Source organism: Microtus oregoni, unplaced genomic scaffold (assembly GCF_018167655.1).
Source record: "Microtus oregoni isolate MIOR12 unplaced genomic scaffold, Mior012 000009F_ref0000495, whole genome shotgun sequence".
NCBI lineage: Eukaryota > Metazoa > Chordata > Mammalia > Rodentia > Cricetidae > Microtus > Microtus oregoni.
The window spans coordinates 37,195,385-37,214,658 of NW_024543068.1; the positions used below are offsets into that span (position 1 = coordinate 37,195,385).

The following is a 19,274-nucleotide window of genomic DNA, read 5'->3' on the forward strand; positions in this document are numbered from 1 at the left end:
CAGATTCCCTTGAGAACCTCACGAAAGCCCCCGGACTCTGTCTGAAGACAGTTGTGTATTTGCACATATGGACATATACACACATATATCATGTGCCCACACAGTCTTACACCAGATGTCAAAATGGCATCCAGAGACTTGTTTAACCTTCATTGCACACCTCTGCACGGGTCAGTAGACACGTTTTCAATTACCTTGAACCTGGACTGGGTACTTACTGTTTTGTTTTGTTTTTTTTTTAAATTTGGTTTTCTAGAGATTATATTTTGATTATATACTTTGATTATATTTATATTTGTAGGCAGGTGACAGTGACCTATTTAATCAATACCTCTAAAGGCTAAGAGGTAAGCTGTGTTATTCAGGTTCTTTAACAAAGCTTATGCTAATTTAACTCGACACGTAGCGTTCCAGGTTAATATGATTTGGATCGCATGTATCATTTTTAGAAATTGATGTTTTTGTTGCGGGTTTCGCCTGACATTTCTGAATTAGAATATGGAATGTGCTACTCCTCCAACAAAGAAGGTAATTCTCACTAGCGAGGGTAATTAATGGTTATTTGATCGCATTACAGCGCAGAAACGATGTTTTTGCCACACAATGGGTTCCCTAATTGGTGAGCAACGATGACCATGATCATTTTCTGCCCATAGAGATTTCCTACTGTGCGTGGCATTATCTCTTAATACTGCGCTTGCAGCGAATGATGGCCATAGCAAGGAAGAAAATTAATTTCCGTGCTTCAACAATCATTATGAAAGACCTACTAATGTTAATTTAGGTTTAGGATGAGTCATCTAATTAGTTAATTAAGTAGGACCTTGCTGTCAGGCTCCCACAATGGCGTGCACTGTGTTGTAGGTGTTCCATAGAGATGAACAATACCAAAAGGAAGTAAATGAATACACACCAGCCCCTGGAAGTGCATGTGACGTTTATCGTTACAAAAGCTTAAGCAGAAGCAATTGCTTTGCTCAGAATCAGAACCAAACAGCCCCCAAATGTAGTTCTTTCCTTACTCTAGGAAGGGAAAAAAAAAACTAACGGTCCATTTTCTAGCTTGATAATCCTTTAAAATGTCTTTAACCATTTGATTTCTGAAGTTCAAAACACGGCTATAGATTTGCTACCGTTTCCTTTTTTCTTAAAGAACAAAAAATGCATTACCATCAAGATGAAAATCACCACCCAACCTGCTTTAGCCTAGCTGCAGTGCTAACATATAACTTATAAAACTTGTATGTAGGCCATGGAAAAAGAATGAGAGTTCCTAGTTTTAATTAGCTTGTCTAACTGGTGGTCCCACATTGCCAGGGACTCAGAGAGCCTAGTTATTTCTCCCCTTTCAGCTTTTGTTATTTCACGCTAATAGGTTTTTGTATTTTCATTCTGTCTTCATGTGAGAAGTACCCTGTCCCTTCGGTGGGTTGAACTGCCTTTTCTAGGTCTTACCAGACATCTTGATTCTTTCTAGGGGGTTGGAGGGAATGGGGGAAGGTACCACGTCAACCGGGATATCACAAGTTTCTTATTTGAATACAACATAATTGCTGAGAAAGAATAGAACATCTATCATTACCAACGGGGTGAAATGTTCCTTTTCTAACTGCCAGCTTGGGATAACTAATTTAAAATGTTTTTGTGTTACAAAGTAGGAAATGGTTTCTTTTCTTTTTTTTAAAAAAAAAGAAAAAAGAAAAAGTATTAAGCATGATTACAATAAAAGCTATCTAATGGTTGAATGGAAGTTCAATACTTTCGTAGACTCTGTGAAACCACAATAGATTTTCTTTCTGTCAATTCAAATATTCATAGGTCATCCAGTCTGGCCTTCTACCACAGTGCACCTATAATTCCTTATTTCAAAATATTAATTAACTTTTCAGCAGAAGTCCTTTAGCTCTGGATCCAGTGGTGCCTATATGAAGGAAATAGCACAACTAGGGTGAAGAATGGTGTTTCTTGGAATAGGTATTGTTTGCCAAGCTGTAGCCAAGAGCCCTACAGAAAGCAGAAAAGGACATTATAGAAGAGTGAGCAGACGTTTTTACAAGGTCACTTTATTCAGACTGGAAAGTGGCCAGCACAATGTCATTATTTACAACAGGATCTGGGAACACTTGAGGAAATTACAGACCATTTAGTTTTGATTCCATTGTGGGGGGCAAAGTCTTAGGAAGTATTTTAGGAGATTAAATGGGGAGCACCGAGAAAAGCACAGCTTGATTAAGGATAGCCAATGCAGCCTCTGAAATGAAAGTCATGCTTCGATAATTTTTTGACTTCTTTAAGGAAGTGAATGCCAAGAAAAGCAAATGAACGCTCCAAAATTCTCTACTCTAAATTTCCAGGAGATGTTTGTTAAAGTTTTGCTTGACGAGTTCACACACACAAAAGAAGTGGTTTTGAAAATTGGAGAAATACTGAGGACAAAGAGTAATTGTGCATTTAGACTGATTTTAAAATGAGAAGAAATCGAGGAGATACATCACAGGGCCAGAAGAATTTTGCTGATACAAAACCCCATTGTTTCCACGGGCAGCATCAGCGCTCCACTTCTGTGCATTTATTATGTGGACTTTTCCCATAAGTCAATGGAATAAGGAAATCCATGACTTTCAAAAATACAGAAGTTAATAAAAATAATACTGATTTAGATTCTTTTAAGTACACAGAGAACTAGATAAACAGAAAAAAATGTAATAAGATTGACTTCTAGGAATAGGTTCCTAGTAGTGAGGAAAACATGTTGAACTTCAAAATGCAGATCTACCAACCATGGAACTCCGCTTTGGTGGAGAGACAGACCCCTGTGGCACGTAGGCTTGATGGGTAAGCCCTATGACTTCATGAAAGGAAAGCGAGATCCAAACATTTTCTGGGTCCAGAAGAGATCCACAATGGATGCCATCCAGTGTCCCCCTTCAGGGAGATGTGAAGGCAAACTGGAGCACACAGGGGCAGAAAGAGTTAGCTGGAAACAAGTAGAAAATAGATCAAAAAGGAGCAACTGGCACCAGAGTACTGTATTATAATCCCCCCAGGCCTTCTTGAGTTCGAAAACACAATGGTCTCAGGGAATCCTCCAAACATCTTTCCTAATTCAACAGAACGATATGCTGGGTAAGACACAAGGGCAACCCGACATGGTCTAGAAGCTAAGTACTGACAGAACGGGGGCGTGTTCACGTGACAGCTGTCGTTTGTTGAATATTTACTGTGCTCCAGAACTATATTTTTAACACCCATGTTCATTTAGCTTAACCTTCTCCCAAATCAGAAAAAAAAAGGGTAGCTATTATAATTGTCTCCATTGGCAGTTGAGGAAATTTAATTAGAAAGGGATAGCAGCTCGTCTAAGATGCACACGGCACGTAAATGAAAGCTGACGGAGGCTATTTCAAACCTCTGCATGAAAGTTCCAAGTTTTCTAGTCATGACTTGTCTGAGGTGTTGATAAGTTAAGATGACTGATCCCCCTGCTGCAGCTTTTTGGAAGTAAATTCTAGGGTAAGACTCAGGGGGAAAATTACAAACACCCAAGGCGAGCCTTTACAACAAACACTGTGAGAAATGGTACCCTAATAACATCCTGCCTCCTAGGAAACCAGCTCTGTCTATCAAATTTTGGCAGTGGGCAGTCTGTGAGACCCCCCCCCCACTGTTGTATTAGGAGCAGCGGGCTACTTTTCCGGCACCCGGCCGCCCACATGGCTAGCTCTAGCTTATGCCCCAAAATAATTACACGGAAACTGTATTCTTTTAAACATCGCTTGGCCCATTATATCTAGCCTTTTCTTGGCTAACTCTCACACCTGGACTAGCCCATTTTTTATAATCTGTGTAGCCCACGAGCTGGCTTATCAGGAATGATCTTAACCTGCGTCTGCCTGGAGTGGGAGAATCATGGCGACTCCTCTGACTCAGCTTCTTTCTCCCAGCATTCTGTTCTGTCTACTCCACCCACCTATGTTTTATCCTATGAGGGTCAAGCAGTTTCTTTATTGCTTAACCAATGAAATCAACAAATTGATATATGACATTCCCACATCATTTCCCCCTTTTCTGTTTAAACAAAAAAAGGAAGGCTTTAACTTTAACATAGTAAAATTACATATAGCAAAACAGTTATCAAACAAGAATTACAGTTACAATATTTATATCTATATTATCTTTTATCATAACTAAGGAAAACTATAACTATCTATTCATTATTCAACTCCATCAAAGACTCCAGAAGGATATAATACTACCTAAGTAAACAAGAAATAAGAAAACTCTAGAAATGACAGAGACATCTCGCTGGCTGGACAGTTACCCAAAGTTCTTTTGTACCGTTGGGGCATCCATCTTTAGCCTTCAGGCCCATAGTATCCAGCAGACATTTTCATCAAGCAGAAAATTCCAAAGACAGTTTAGTCATTTTCTGCTGTATCCTGCAGAATGTCTCGCAGACTCTTTCATGAGTCAGGAACCCCGAAAGACCATCTCACCTTTAGGCAAGTTCAGCAGTCCTCTCTCTGCGGGTTCTCTGTGTCCAGTTTATGCAACAGTCCAGGCAAGAGCAGTTTCTTGCCCAAATAGCTATCAAACTCCATAAGGATCCTCTTCGATACCCATCTTCCTCTCGAAGTAGATTGGTGCTGCCAGGAGCAGATATGTCTCATTGTCATGAAAAGCCCTAAGTTATTAAAATATTTTAAATGCCATATTTTGTAGCCTTTGAGAGATATGAAGAATGCCTATCTGAAATATATCTCTATATATCTAGAAAATCTAACTAACATGACTACAAGCTTTACTATTATCGATGATTATCCATTAACAACCTATATTTCTTAATTATTCAGTACATTTTTAAATGAACTACACAATCACAATACCTTAATCAATATCAGAAATACATATACATATAACAAAATTGACCTTAAAATCCACACCAATGCAAATTATTCATACCTATATCATTTACCCCTTTAAATGTAAAAGAACATTTATAAACAATATTTTGGGGTATTAACTGGTTTGATGGGATGATTGGTACTTGTGACTTACTGTTTTTAGAAAATTATATTGGTACTGTTTCTTGTATATTGATATATTGAATGTGAGTGTTCCTACCTCTATTTTTGTATAAGAGTATGCTTATATTGTATTGATACATCTACCATATCACAATGTACATTTCTATCTCTGATACTATTTATGTAATAACATTGTTTACATTTGATATGTAATGACATTGTTTACAGGTGAAGATCATTGTCTTCATATATTGTTTATTCTCTTAGTTTTCAAATTAGATAGGTATTGAGAATTATATGTTTGTCATATTTATTTTTAGGTTAATCAGGTCTTTTAGATACATAGAGATTATATTTAGTATAGATAGTATGATCTTCAGCCTCCTTGAAGAGCTGTAGAAAATGGCCTTTAATCTAACCTAGAATTCTGTGCCAACAAGACACAATTACTTCTGGCAACACCACTCTACTCCCGAGAGAACGTTGAGCACCAAAGACATTCCATTGGGAGCTTTTCTTCTTGGCAGAACTGGCCTTTGGGTTAAGAAAATCCCATACCTCAACTACTGACTAAGATATAAAACAGGATTGTCTTATCTTGCCAAGACAGGGTAGGATAATTCTAAGAAAGTTCCTTACATTTGATAATGGTAAGTCAGTTATGTTAGGCCTTAGCCAAAGTTGGTTGACTCAACATTACAAACGAGACTTTGGACGATTGCCCAGGTAGTCAGTTGTCTCTGTCATTTGTTGCACATTTTGGATATCTCTCATTTGTTAAGTAATTCCCTTCTCAGATCTTTGACAGAGCTGAAGATTATTTAATTGTAGTTATTCTCTACATTATTTAGACTCCTTGAGATAGAATGTCTAGCAAAACTTTTGTTCTCAATATTGTTTGTTATATATATCATTTGCTATTATTGTTTATAGTTATATTTGGTTTAGTTCTGTCTTATTTAGACAAAAGGGGGAGATGTAGGGTTAAGCCAGCCCCTTTAGGGGGCGGGTTTGCCTCGGGCAAATGTATACTGATAAATCGGGTGCACGCGGGAGGCAGCTCGTCCCTTTTTCCTGCCTCCTGTGCTACGCGGGAACCTCGGTTCTGTAAGTTTATTTAGTCATTAAAGCTGTATATATTCTTTAATATCTGCCTTGCATTTATTTACGCCGATACCCCACCCCCGGCAGAGGTCTATGAGTCTGGAGCCTTATGGTGGCCGGGCTGTAGGAGGATGTAGCTATCTGTTTGCCTTCAGAAATAACTCTTCAGTTAAAACTGGCCCTCTCAATAAATAAATAAAACCACAGTTCAGAGAAACAGCAAATTTTTACAGTAAAAGCAATAGGGGGAGGAAAAGGAACCTCGTAGAGTTATCAAAGAAGGGATTCCTTCTGACCAAAAGAATGCAGGTAAAGAATACAAAATAGAACAGGGAATATCTGAAAACAAAAATTTTAGGGTGGCAAGAATTGGTTAATAGTGTGCACCGCTGTTATTTCTCATCTTTGCTGTCTTTGTTCACTGAATTCTTTTTTTTTTTTTTGATGCTTACATTTTATTTACGTTGGTAGCACTAAAATACATTATGCCGTGTGGGTCACATTTCCACAACACACATTATTACCAATTCACACTCCATGGTAACTACCCACACCACCTCCCACTGAAACCAAGCAAACACAGCAAACACTTCGCAGCCATCCCCTCAAACCTCAGGTGACTCTGCCCCAGGCTCCTAGCTACGGCAGTGCCTATAACTCACAAAACTCCACACTGCTAGACCCAAGTGCTGGCATCTCAAGTCCACCAACTTTTAATGACGCCCTCTCTTCCACGAAGACAAAGGTCAAGCAACAGATCCTCATGGCCGAAAGGAAGGAACACATCCCCGAGAGGCAAATGTAGTCCAGAAATGAGACGGCATCGGAACCACCTGGTGCTCACAGTGCAAACGGCAGGTTAGACGGCAGCATGGCACGGATTTGTGACAGGATGATGTGAAGGGGCAGTGTTTGCAATCTGAAGAACTGAGGTCAAGCTTCTTGCTCGGTGGCTGATCTTTCTGCATGCACCTGTGTGGCTATGTAAAGAGCCAGCGGCACTGACCTACGAGAGCTAGAAATGGTATTGCTAGGCAACACCTGTTGACTGAAGGGTAACTATTTCTCCAAGAAGAAAAGATGAGATTTCCCAAAAACTAAACTACATTTGGTGTCAGTTTTTGACTACCTGGAGAAGATTAAGAGTTGAACAATAAGTACAAGGAAAGACTGTATCTGAAGTGGCTAGTGATGGCCTATGTTGCCAGAGTACTGAATCAAGCACCCCAAAACCCATGGCTCAAGACTCAGCTTACATTATCTGTTAAGTTTCGCTGTACTAAAAACTGCCCACTGTACCGCCGCCAGGAGACAGTCATGAACACATACCCAGCTCCCTACTGGGCCCTACTGGACTCCTACAGCTACAAACACCTCGGTGCGCAGAGCAGGGCTCGGACTGCTGAAAAGAATGAGGCAGATCCTTACAACTCAAGAGGAAAATGCTACGGATTTAGTGCTGGGGGAAAGCAGAGTTACAAGGCTGAGGATGTGTCACAAGCTTACACTATGCGGGCCACCCGAGATTGTCACCTCCATCTCCAACACCCCTGATCCTACCGATCCGTAGGCACATGTCCATAATCCGTGCACGTGCGCACCACACATGAGAGCGCCTTCAGCAGCTGCCGCCAAGTTGAGCCTAGTGGTTCCCTTTGGTCGACTTCTTCTTCTTCGAGTCCTCTTTCTGCTTCTGCTTCTTCCTCTTGCCACCTTCCTTGAGCCCATTTATTGTCAAGGACTTTAACTGCCCGTCTTCTTCAACTTCTACTCTTTCTTGACCATTCTCCACAATTCTCTTTGTAGTGATTTTTTTGCCATTAACTATCTTGGTAGAAGTTGATATTGATTTGAAGTTGCCCATTCCGCTGCCACCAAATGATGCTGAAGAGAATGAAGTGAGACCCCCGTGTCCTAGTGACCTGAACGAACTGAATCCTGTGTCAAAAACAGGAAATCCACCTCCAAAAGAAGGAAATCCACTGAAGGCAGAGAAAAACGAGCCTGTACCTCGGCTTCTATTTCCTCGGGAAGCCCTTCGGCTCCCAAAAAAGTCATCAAATGGGTCTTCAAAGAAGTCAAATGAAAATGGGTCCCTTCCACCAAAAAATTCCCTGAAGACATCATCTGGATTCCGGAATGTGAAGCCAAACTCAAACGGACTGTTGAAATGACTTCCACCTCCTCCTCCACCATTTAATCCTTCTTTGCTGTATTTGTCATAGATGTCCCGCTTTTTTGCGTCCGATAACACCTCATATGCCTCAGCAACTTGTTTGAATTTCCGCTCTGCTTCTTCTTTATTTTCAGGATTTTTGTCCGGATGCCATTTAAGTGCCTGTTTCCGATACGCCTTTTTAATGTCCTCAGGTGAGGCGTGTCTCTGCACGCCCAGAACTTCATAGTAATCCACCATGTTTTAACAGATTGTTGGAACAAGGACGCGGCGGCCAGCGAGGAGGAAGTCGGGCAGCCGGTCTCCTCGCGGCTCTGGTACAGCTGCGCTGGTGGCGTGGCGGTGTCTCCTGTTCACTGAATTCTTAAACAGATGCATAGGTCTTTTGTTGACCGAACAATGAATACATTGTAATATGTAACCTGCTGTTTGCTACAAGAACTCCAAAAAATATAACACATTTAATTATATGCATCAGAACTTCAGAGGTATCAACACACTCTTCAAAGGATCCAGGGGGAAACTCACCAATTACACATGCAAATAAACACACCTATAGTCCGCTGGAGATTATTAGTTAACTCTCCAATCAACCCAACAAACATTTTATGAGTCTCCTATACATCATGCACTGGGACTAACTCTGTAAGAATACCAATAGGAGTTCAATAGCATCTGTGTTACATAAGCTTCATTTAATAATGAGGCAATATGTACACAGATGGCCACAATCCACGTTCTACCACCATGAAAGAGTATCACCAGGTCTTTGGGGAGTTCAGATTGCTTTCAGACTCTAAAATTTTCTTACAGAGGAGATGACATTTAAGGTGAGACTAGAAAGATTAGGATTTTTTTAAAAAAAAATTTAGAAAATTCTCATTTTTGAGTCTTTATCTTCATATCTGCAAAATAAGAATACTTATAGTACCCGCAGTGATGTTTGCAAGGCCAATCCAGTTGTATGGACAAGGGCTGCTTCTTAAAAGCTGTATTCTTGCCACCTCCTATTATTGATTCATTTTCTAATACTGCTAGTGTTGCCTTCAAAAGATTCCAAAGTGATGAAGCATTAATTGGTCTTTTAGGGAGCCCCACGCCATAAGTATGGTACATACATAAGTAAGGTACGCAATAAGTATGAGTGTTCTGTGCACTTGTGTTTGAGACCCTGCTTATTGCATGTTGGTGCTGTGTGTGAAGGTGAGCCACGGGTCATCTCTTGTCTGTGAGAAGAGGGTACGAAGTATACCATCCTCTTAATTGTTCAGTAAGATCCTTTCAGTTACCTTAACTTTTCTCATCCTACTACCCTAGTTTGGTTAGCACTGTATATTTCTTTCACCCAGTCTCTCAATATTTAAGCCCCCCCCCCCCCCGCCATTTTTGGTTTTTCGAGACATAGTTTCCCTGTGTAACAAACAGTTCTAGCTGTCCTGGAACTAGCTCTTGTAGACCAGGCTGTCCTCGAACTCACAGAGATCTGCCTGCCTCTGCCTCCCGAGTGCTGGGATTAGAGGTGTGTGCCACCACCACCTGGCTTCTTCTCTTGCCTGACTGCCATCAGATTAACTTTCCTAAAGTTCAGATCACTCCACTGTGATCAAAAGTCTTCCATGGCTCCCTCCCTCTTGCTCTCTAGAGACAGATATGGCCCCCAAGGCCTGCCATCTCAGACTCATCACTGCAGGAACCTGACACATTGCCTCATTGTCTAGCCTTAAATCCCATGATATTCCTGGGTCTGCACATTGATTGTTGTGTCCCTTGCTGAATGAAATAACCAGTCCTCCTCTTTGTACATCAACACACATAGCCCCCCTTCAACGCCTGCTCTGTTCAACTCCAGTTCTTCGCCAGCCAACTGACTTTTACCATGCTGTTTGGTACTATTTGTGGTTAAGGTCACAGTACATTCTCCAGGGAAAATAACTATAGCTTCTCACAATTTAATCCAAATTGATACAGTATTATTCCAGGCACAGACCTTTGCCTATTTTAGACATTAAATAATTTGTTTTATTATGTATAATATTTAACAATAGTAATACCATTTATTAACTACTTTGTATCTGATGCCTTTGAAATCTTCATATGTATTATCTCATTTTAGTCTCTCAAGAATCCTCTGGAGTAAATATTAGCATTGGCCCCATGGTGTATACCGTGAGTTGAATGAAAATGGCCCCCATAGCTTCATATATTTGAATACTTGGTACTGAGTTGATGGATTGCTTTGGGAAGGACTAGGAGTTGTGGTCTTGCTGGGGGAGGTGTATCACTGGGGATGTGCCTTGAGGTTTCAAGAGCCCACACCAGGCACCCCCCTCTCTTCCTCCCCAACGTGCAGATAATATATAAACTCTCAACTACTTCTCCAGTGCCACGTCTGCCTACCTGCCTCCACACTTCCCCACCATGATGGTCATGGACTCACCCTCCAAACCATTCCCCAATTAAATGCTTTTTTAAAAATAAGTTTCCTTGGTCGTGCTGTCTTTTCATAGCAATAGAAAAGTAACTAAGACAAGATAAAGAGACTAAGACATAAAGAGCAATTTGCTCAAAGTTACGCAGCTAATAAATTAAACTCAAATGATTTTTCCCCTGCTCTCAGCGAATTTACTGAATATACTATGCATTACACCAACTCCAATTTTTTTTTTTTTATTTTCAAGACAGGGTTTCTCCGTAGCTTTTGGTTCCTGTCCTGGAACTAGCTCTTCTAGACCAGGCTGGCCTCGAACTCACCAAGATCTGCCTGCCTCTGCCTCCCGAGTGCTAAGATTAAAGGCATGCGCCACCACCACCCGGCTCAACTCCAATATTTTAAAAGAAGTCTTCACAATGTATAAACTTCTTTTGCTCACTAAATGAAATGACTTTTATTTTAGGTCCTTTCTTTCCAGAAGTGAAAGCCAAGTTTCAGAGATAGGCAGACATCACCTAGCCAATCTTAAGAGCAGCTCTCTTTCCTCCTTAGTCATGTAAAAGTCTCAGAAACACAGCCTTTCAGTGAAAACAAGGGCAAGCAACTGGACATGTGGTCTGGGTATTTTCCAGCATGTGGCATTGGTGAATCCCTGATGCCAATGGACCACTTGGCAACATAGCACAAGCAGCAAAACCAGGGCATTGTGCCCACCCCACCCCTCCTCTTTTGCATTCTACTCTCCCCTACCATGTTCAGATATATATTGGTTTTGTGAGGAGCACTATACTTTCCCTAGTTTCTGGGAAATGCTTCTGTCTTAGTTTTGTCCCAAGCCTCAGAGAACTCGGCTACACACAGTTTACCTGGGAGATGATTCTCAGAGTCAGGAGAAAGGAGTGGTGTGAGGGAACAGAAGTCTATTGTCAAGGTGACTTCTGGGCAAAGGTGGGAAAACTGGCTGTGCCTCAGGGCATTTTTGGGAAGCATACAGACTACCCCAGAACTGCCCACCAAAAGGCAGAAGACTGGAGAACCTGTCTGCTGCTCTTATCCCTTGGTGATGATATGGTGGTGGCATTAATCCTCCCGTTTATAGACCGTCCTTGCAAGCAGGCCCAGTATGTAAATTCCTATGTCTTTATGAAGGTTCTGGGGAAAAACAAGACAAAACAAAAGGAAGAAAACTTATTTCTTTTGAAATGTGAAATGGATGTTCTCTGTGTCTGAACTTGCTCAAAGATTCACCATAGTCAGAGCTATGATCAGTGGTCAGTGGAGAGAACCTAACCCAGGTCACCGAGATTTCTCAGCTGGAATTAATAAAAAAAAAATTAAAGGCCCATTAGTCACCTGGAAATTCAACTTTTTGGATTACATATAACCAGGTCTATGGCAATATCAGCCTCAATAATTCTATTGGATCTAATATGGACTCTTTCCTGTTTACAGAATTTGACTGATACATACCAAGATACTCAAGTCCTAAAATTAGAGGTCTGGATAGTACTAGATTTTAAAATAAATGCATGAAGACACTATTAAAGACGATGATTAAAAAATAAGCCAAGTATGGTGGTGCCCACCTTTAATCTCAGCACTAGGGAGGCAGAGGTCAGTGTATCTCTGTAAGTTGGAGGCCAGCCTGGTCTACATGGAGAGATCCAGACCAGGCAGACCTACATAGTCAAACCCTGCCTCAAAAATTTGCAAATACAAATATTCAGTATTGGAATAACATTGCAAATAACTTGACGAAGACACCAAGAATATTTCAGTTAGTGGTTCAGCATGTTTTTCTGTGACTGAGCTGCTACAATCCTGTAGCCACAAGGCTTCTTAGCTCACTTCTCTTACATGGAACAACTCTATCTCAGGAAAGAGGAGAAAGGGCTTCCAGGGTTCCGCACCAAGGTACAGCCTACATAAACCCCCATAAATGGGACTAAGGGGAAGAGTCCCCACTCCCAACCTGTTGACTGAGGTTTCTGTCCTGCCCGGGTCCCACAGCCATTCAATTCCAAAGAAACACACAGAGGCCTACATTAATTATAAACTGGTTGGCCTATTAAATGCTCAGGCTTCTTATTAACTCTTATAACTTACATTAGCCCATAATTCTTGTCTGTGTTATCCGCATGGCTTGGTACCTTTCATTAGCAAGGCATTCTCATCTTGTTCCCTCTGTGTCTGGGTGACAACTGCAGACTGAGCTTTTCTCTTCCCAGAATTCTCCTGTTCTCATTGCCCTGCATCTACTTCCTGCCTGGCTACTGGCCAATCAGTATTTTATTAAACAAGTACAAGAAACAAATCTTTACAGGGTAAAAGCATTGTCCCAAGGCACCAAACCACTGATCCAGGACTTTTGAGTCTGTGACAGGTGCTGAGAAGCACCCTTCTCACCAGAGAAAGGCCTTCAGCTGGGGTCGGAGGAAAGAGAGAGCCACGTGTTCTTGACTAGAATGGAGACTCTACCTCAGTGAATTAGACAGAAGGGCCCATCCTGCAAACATGCATATATATACCAATGGCTATGCAAAAAGAAAAAAAACCTATGAAAACCAGGTCCTTACTTGATTTTCTTCAATAGATGTTTCTTCATTTGGCCATTTTCATCTAGGACCAGTTCCTGAGGTTTTGACTGTTTCTTAGGGTGTTTTTTTTTTCATTTTTTTTTTTAAATCTTGGCCTGTTTTCCCAGAGTGCTTCATTCTATGATGCCAGACAGTAATTGACTATTTTGAGACAAGTCTTTCTATGTGGCCTTATCTGACCTGGAACTCATTATGTAAACCAGACTGGCTCGAAATCTGTGAGCAATCTTCAGACCTCTGACTCTGGCTCCCTGGGTTAGGACTACAAGCATGGGCCAGCTTCCCAGTTCCAGAAGTGAACATACAGTTTGCATAAATACAGTCAAGTCTGAACATGTACTTCAGAGTTTCTTTGTGTCAGACGTCGTCTGCACAAGTCATAATTTCAGCCTTTCCTAAATTCCCACCATTTATTTTCTCAGTTTGGAATCTCCTTGCCCTTAGTATTAGCAAGGCTCACTCCTCTTAGTCCTTAGTGTTGGCGGAGCTTATGCCCTATTTCCAATAGTCTTGGCATGATTTGTTTCTCCTTCACATGGTTATTCAAGAGTATTTTTCTTTTATTCTCTATGTTTGTGTTATGACTTTGAATACTTTTATTGCAAAGATCTAGACTGCTGGGATTCTCAAAGTCACGCCCCGACCATAGTTCACAATTTTATGCATAAACCAAATATATGGCAGAAATAAGTTATAAAATAAGATGGAGGTAGGTCATAAGCATGAACAATTTGAAGTCATAAATAAAATGCAGTTGAGCCATTGAAGTATAGATCTGGATGGAGAGAATAATAGCAAAGAAAAAATAGAAAAATTTAATATTAACTCTTGCATACTTATTACAATATTAGTTTTATACCAAATTATATGACATGAACCAACACACTAGCTTCTCAACACATAATATCTATTAGTCATCTGATATTTTTAAATACAATGTCTATTAAATATGTCCATAATTTCATAGGAGATACATTTGTACAGAGGAGAAATGCTTTATATTGTAGATAAGAAAATTGTTTCTCATGCAGATTAATTAGGCTTCCAACGGTGACCCAGCTATATAGAGTTAAGATCAAAATTCTGCCTAGGTCGCCTGACCACACATTCCTGGTTGAGGAGAATGTGCTCCCTCCAAAATTTACATAACCACTAGTAGCGTACTCTTTGAGCACACATATCAGATATTTTTAAAACTAAGCTTCCTCCTTTACCCTCCTAGCAAGAGACAAATACCAACTCTCCCTTTCCACAACAACCATGACTGTTCTGGATGGTCTAAATTTATTATTTAGTTATTGATCAGAGGTCTCCAAAACAATGCATTTGGTACACATGAACACACACATTCACATACACATATACATATACACGTGTGCATGGCAACAATTAGGGAAAAGAAGGACATGAGATTGAAAAAGAGCAAGAGATGACACAAGGGAGGCCTGGAAGGAGGAAAAGGAAAAGGAAATCATACAATTATACTATAATCATAAAATTATATATCTTGTATTTACTTTTGAATCCTTAATATCTTAAGGAATGAAGTACATAGTAGGTCTTAAAATTTTTATTGAGGCAATAATCTTGGCTCTTTTATTTATTAATTCATTCAGAGCTCTTTTGTCATCGTTAATATAATAATTAGCAAATCAATTAGTAGTAATTTCTTCTATTTTCCCAGTGTGAAAAGTGAGCTATGAAGATGCTAAATACAGCCAGGACATTGCAGAGGCGGGAACTAAACCCAGACCACTTGACTAGACTTCCCTTCCTTCTCTTTTCTCTTGCTTTGGACACTTGTTTTTCAGACTACCAATTCAACTAACCCCGGTTAATGTGCTAACGATACTGATGAGTATTAGATGTGGTTATTAAGATTCCAAAGTGCTTATATTTTAATAGTGAAATCTTTTAAAAATCTTCAGAAATCAGGCAAATTTTCTGATATGAAAATCATGTTCTGAAGCAGAGGAATTTGATTTATGTGTCCCAGATACACACTGGCTTTCTTTCCCTGCTCATAGGTAGGTATTCAGCAGTGTTCTCTAAGTTCACTGTGGCAGAGAAGCCAGCCATACACAATGAATGTGCAATTCTTGGTGGAACAACCAGGTGGGGCACCAACCAATCTCAGCACAAATTACCAGAAATCCAGTCACATACTGAAAAGCACACCTCTGAATCTAAATTAGAGAAGACAGTGTAGTAAAGCTGACATGCTCACATTCTGTGAAATACTTTTCTACCTAACATGAAAATACATGTTTATGCCATAAACTGGATGATAAATACTGTCAGTGGATACAAGTATATGGTGGGACTAAGAACAATTTGAAATATGTTCTGTACTACACACAAAAACATTTGCAATATATGTGCATATATACACACACATTTTTTTTTATATTTAAGGAGTGTTCTTTAAGAGAGCCAGAAAAGCATGGTTGGGTGTTACAAAGCCATAAAGAAGACCCTGTTCCCTGCTAGTGGGAAGCTTTATGTAAAACACGTGAACACTAGTTTACTTATTTCCAAGGTGTGGGTGTCTGTCCATATACAAACAAGAACTGCAGATGGGTTCTATCCAGTCTCAAGGATCTGAACCTTACTATACAAAGAATGTAATATGAATGATGACTGCCTTCCAGAATGACTGTTTAAAAAGTTGGGACTTTAGTGCTAGCAGAAGCAACTGAGCTTGGACCCTGTGATCACACGCTTGACTTCTAACCCCAGATCCATCCCTGCCCTCAGTTCTGGAACAGTGGGGAAGGTCAGTCTCTCCACTTAGAAGATGGAGGCAAGAATGATTCTTATTTATATCACAAGTTCTGGTGACGGTGAATGGAATCAATGGCTAAAGCACTTGGAACAATATCTTGATAAATATTGTTTGCTACGTGATGCTCCCAGCCATGTGGGTCTCCTGAGGGTGAGGAAGCTATTCCATCTACTCCTTGACCACACTTACTACTGTCCTTTGTCTATAGGAAAACACCAGTAAAAATGGTTATAAAATGGATAACGGAACAAACTAACATGAAAGCTAAGTATAATTTACAGGTTTGATGAGATTGGCTCAGCAGGCAAAAGCACCTGCCACCAAGCCTGAGGACCTAGTTCAGTCTCTGGAATCTACATGGCGGAAGGAGAGAGCAGGTTCATGTAGGCTGTCTCTTGACATTAGTGTTCACATACTAACCCTAAATGAATACAATGAAAATCCCTTAAAAGTATGAACAGTTAATAAGGTAAAATTAAAATGCTTCATAAGCTGTCTTGCGTGAACTCTGTTACTACTGCTTTCTGGTTCCCAGCCAAGAGCTCTGGGAAGAGGTTCCCATGACTAACTTTTCACTTTAAACTCTAGTGCTTCCTCTGAGGACGGACAATCAGAAAGTTAGAATGTTTATTAGCACAGGGTTTATATGAAAGCAACATAGCCCATATTCTATATAGCTTGTAAGAAAAGAGTGTGATTAGATTATTTAGTTGTAACACTAGAAACTGGCCTTGCTCGAGAATCAAGGAGACAGGTAGAAAAGATAGGTTGCTGTAGATAGGTTGTCAAATCCAGGCGACCATCTCAATTTGAGTCTATTATATAAAGAAACACATGATTTAATAAGACTGTATTAAACAATAGAATGGAAAATTCCAATAGGACAAGTTACTTTTTTTTTCCCCAAGACGAAGTTTTTCTGTGTAGCTCTGGCTGTCCTGGAATTCACTCTGTAGACCAGGCTGGCCTCGAACTCAGAGAGATCTGCCTGCCTCTGCCTCCAGAGTTCTGGGATTAAAGGTATGTGCCACCACCACCTAGCTGGGACAAGATACTTAAAAAGGATTCTGACACAGGAAGTCTCCATCTCTTCGAGGGTGAGATGTAAGATCAAGAAAATCAGCGAGTTTCTCCCCCTTCAGGTCTAACAAGTATGGGTATAAAGCCCACCCTAGAAAAGAGTTAAAGCCCATCACAGTGTGCTACTTTTTTCTATTAAAGCAAAATATTTCTGTTTTTCGACCAAAAAAAAAATAAAGAAATTGTGGGCTCTGTCCCTTTCTATTTCTTATGAGTCTTCTTGTATTGGCTTGAGAGAGAATAAAGGAATCTTGGATTGTGGGAAGCATCTTAAAAAGTGATGGAACAGAGATTTTTGGAATAAAATCTATTAGAAGCTCTGATGATGAGATGAGGAACTCATGAGACACAGTTCTCTAGCATTGTACTATTTCCTGTGACCCACCCTTGACAGAAATTCTACAGGACTATATGACAGGTATTATAAATGTTCCAGCATACAGATTCTGCTGGCTGTCAAGTGATTTTGTTGGCTCTGTAAAATCAATGGAGCTTCCTGGCCTGGGATTTTAGTTGCTGAGAGACCTGAGTGCTTAAAGCAAAACCCAACATACAAATTGATGTTTAAAGAGATTCAGTCTTAGAAAAGAAATAATTAAAATCTAAAAGGATTTTTCCCCACTACTTTTTATATTCTTTGTTTATGAATAGCTACTTGATTAGAGGCAAAGAAGTACAGGGTGTGTGCAGCAATCTCTGGTCACGAGAAAGGAATGCAAGTGAAGATGGTGTTTCTTACTGTTTTCTGTCCCTCCCTTATTTTCTGCTTACAGCAGCTAGGGAAGGCAGAAATGGCGCTGCTTCCTAGACAGCAGGTAGATGTTTTTGCTGAACAATATAATGAAAATAACGAAACACAGTAAGATTTCCTGCGGGGTACAAGCTTGCCCTTAGCTTCTAAAGATTGTGAGGTCCCCATTGTGGTGCACATATGTTGTGTGTGTGTGCTCACCTAGCACCATCTCCTAGTGACCCCCTTGGCACACTGCGCTGTCAGGTACCACATATCTGAATTTCACTGCATAAATCCTATTTAAACTCAAAAATTGCATAGCAACAAAAACCACCTGTTTACTGATCATTTGATCAATTTCATGGTCAGTCTGAAAGACTGGGCTTATTCACAATTTAGTATTTAAAACTAAGTCTCGCTTCCAAATAAAAGCAATAGAGAATTACAATACTTCCTGGAAATTGTATTGAGAGTCTATAGGTTAGGGCTGTGAGCTGGTTAGTGGATTAAGGTGTTTGCCACCAATAATGGAGCCCACCCATGTGGCAGAAGGGAAAACCCACTTCTGCAAGTTGCCCTCTCACTCCCATGTTGGTGTGTGTGCATACTTTCCCCCAATAAAAATAATTAAAAATGTATAGCTTTAATAAAATTGCACTTGCCTTTTGATGTAAGGATGGTAGTACATGGGCTACAAGTAATAAGAAGCATACATGTTCTAAGCTGTAACCTGTTTATTAAACATAGTTTATAGTAGCAAAAACTGAAAATGCAATAAGTGTACAGGAATAGAGAGCCATAAAGTGTGGCATAAAGTGTCCATGTATATTTCCTTGTAATAGAATATTGTGACATTTATGATTATGAAAATTATGAAATATATGTAAGTTATATTAGGAAGGAATGTGTTTTTAAAAAATATTCTAAATACATAATAAGGTTTGCTTCAAAAGATGATTATAGATAATAACTCTCAGTATTTAAAATGCATGAATACATCCTAATAGAGCAAGAACAAACAAGACCTACACCAAAGTATAAATAATGTATTCTGAGCCTACATAGTAGAAATATAGATTAGTTTCTTTCTCTGGTGTTCAATGTTTCCTAAATTTTCTGTTAAAAATGTTACATTTATGAAAGAAAAGATAAATAAAAATCACTATTCATAATAGAAACATTTCAGATATTTGGGTGTTGTCACTAAGAGAATGTGCTAGATAATTTTTCCCTGATTCTCTACAGATTTCATAATTTTATCTTACAAAATTTGAGAATCATAGTCATATCTAACCAAAGCAAAAATGGAAAGAAGTATTCAACAAAGATTTCTTTCATGAG

The 19,274-nt window shown here is 39.8% G+C and overlaps 1 protein-coding gene across 1 annotated transcript; it reads right to left on the reverse strand.

Annotated features, from left to right (window-relative positions):
- Positions 1-7,773: 7,773 nt before the first annotated feature.
- LOC121452586 (dnaJ homolog subfamily B member 6) lies at positions 7,774-8,547 on the reverse strand. Its single transcript, XM_041658808.1, has 2 exons — positions 8,094-8,547; positions 7,774-8,045 (listed from the first exon to the last, which is right to left on the reverse strand). The coding sequence occupies exons 1-2, from the start codon at positions 8,545-8,547 to the stop codon at positions 7,774-7,776; spliced, it is 726 nt and encodes a 241-aa protein (XP_041514742.1).
- Positions 8,548-19,274: the final 10,727 nt, after the last annotated feature.

Coding starts and splice junctions, on each gene's coding strand:
- LOC121452586 (XM_041658808.1), bottom strand. CDS start 8,547: ATGGTGGATTACTATGAAGTTCTGGGCGTGCAGAGACACGCCTCACCT. Junction 8,046..8,093: donor TGGATTTCCTTCTTTTGGAG/GTGGATTTCCTG, acceptor TCAGGTCACTAG/GACACGGGGGTCTCACTTCA.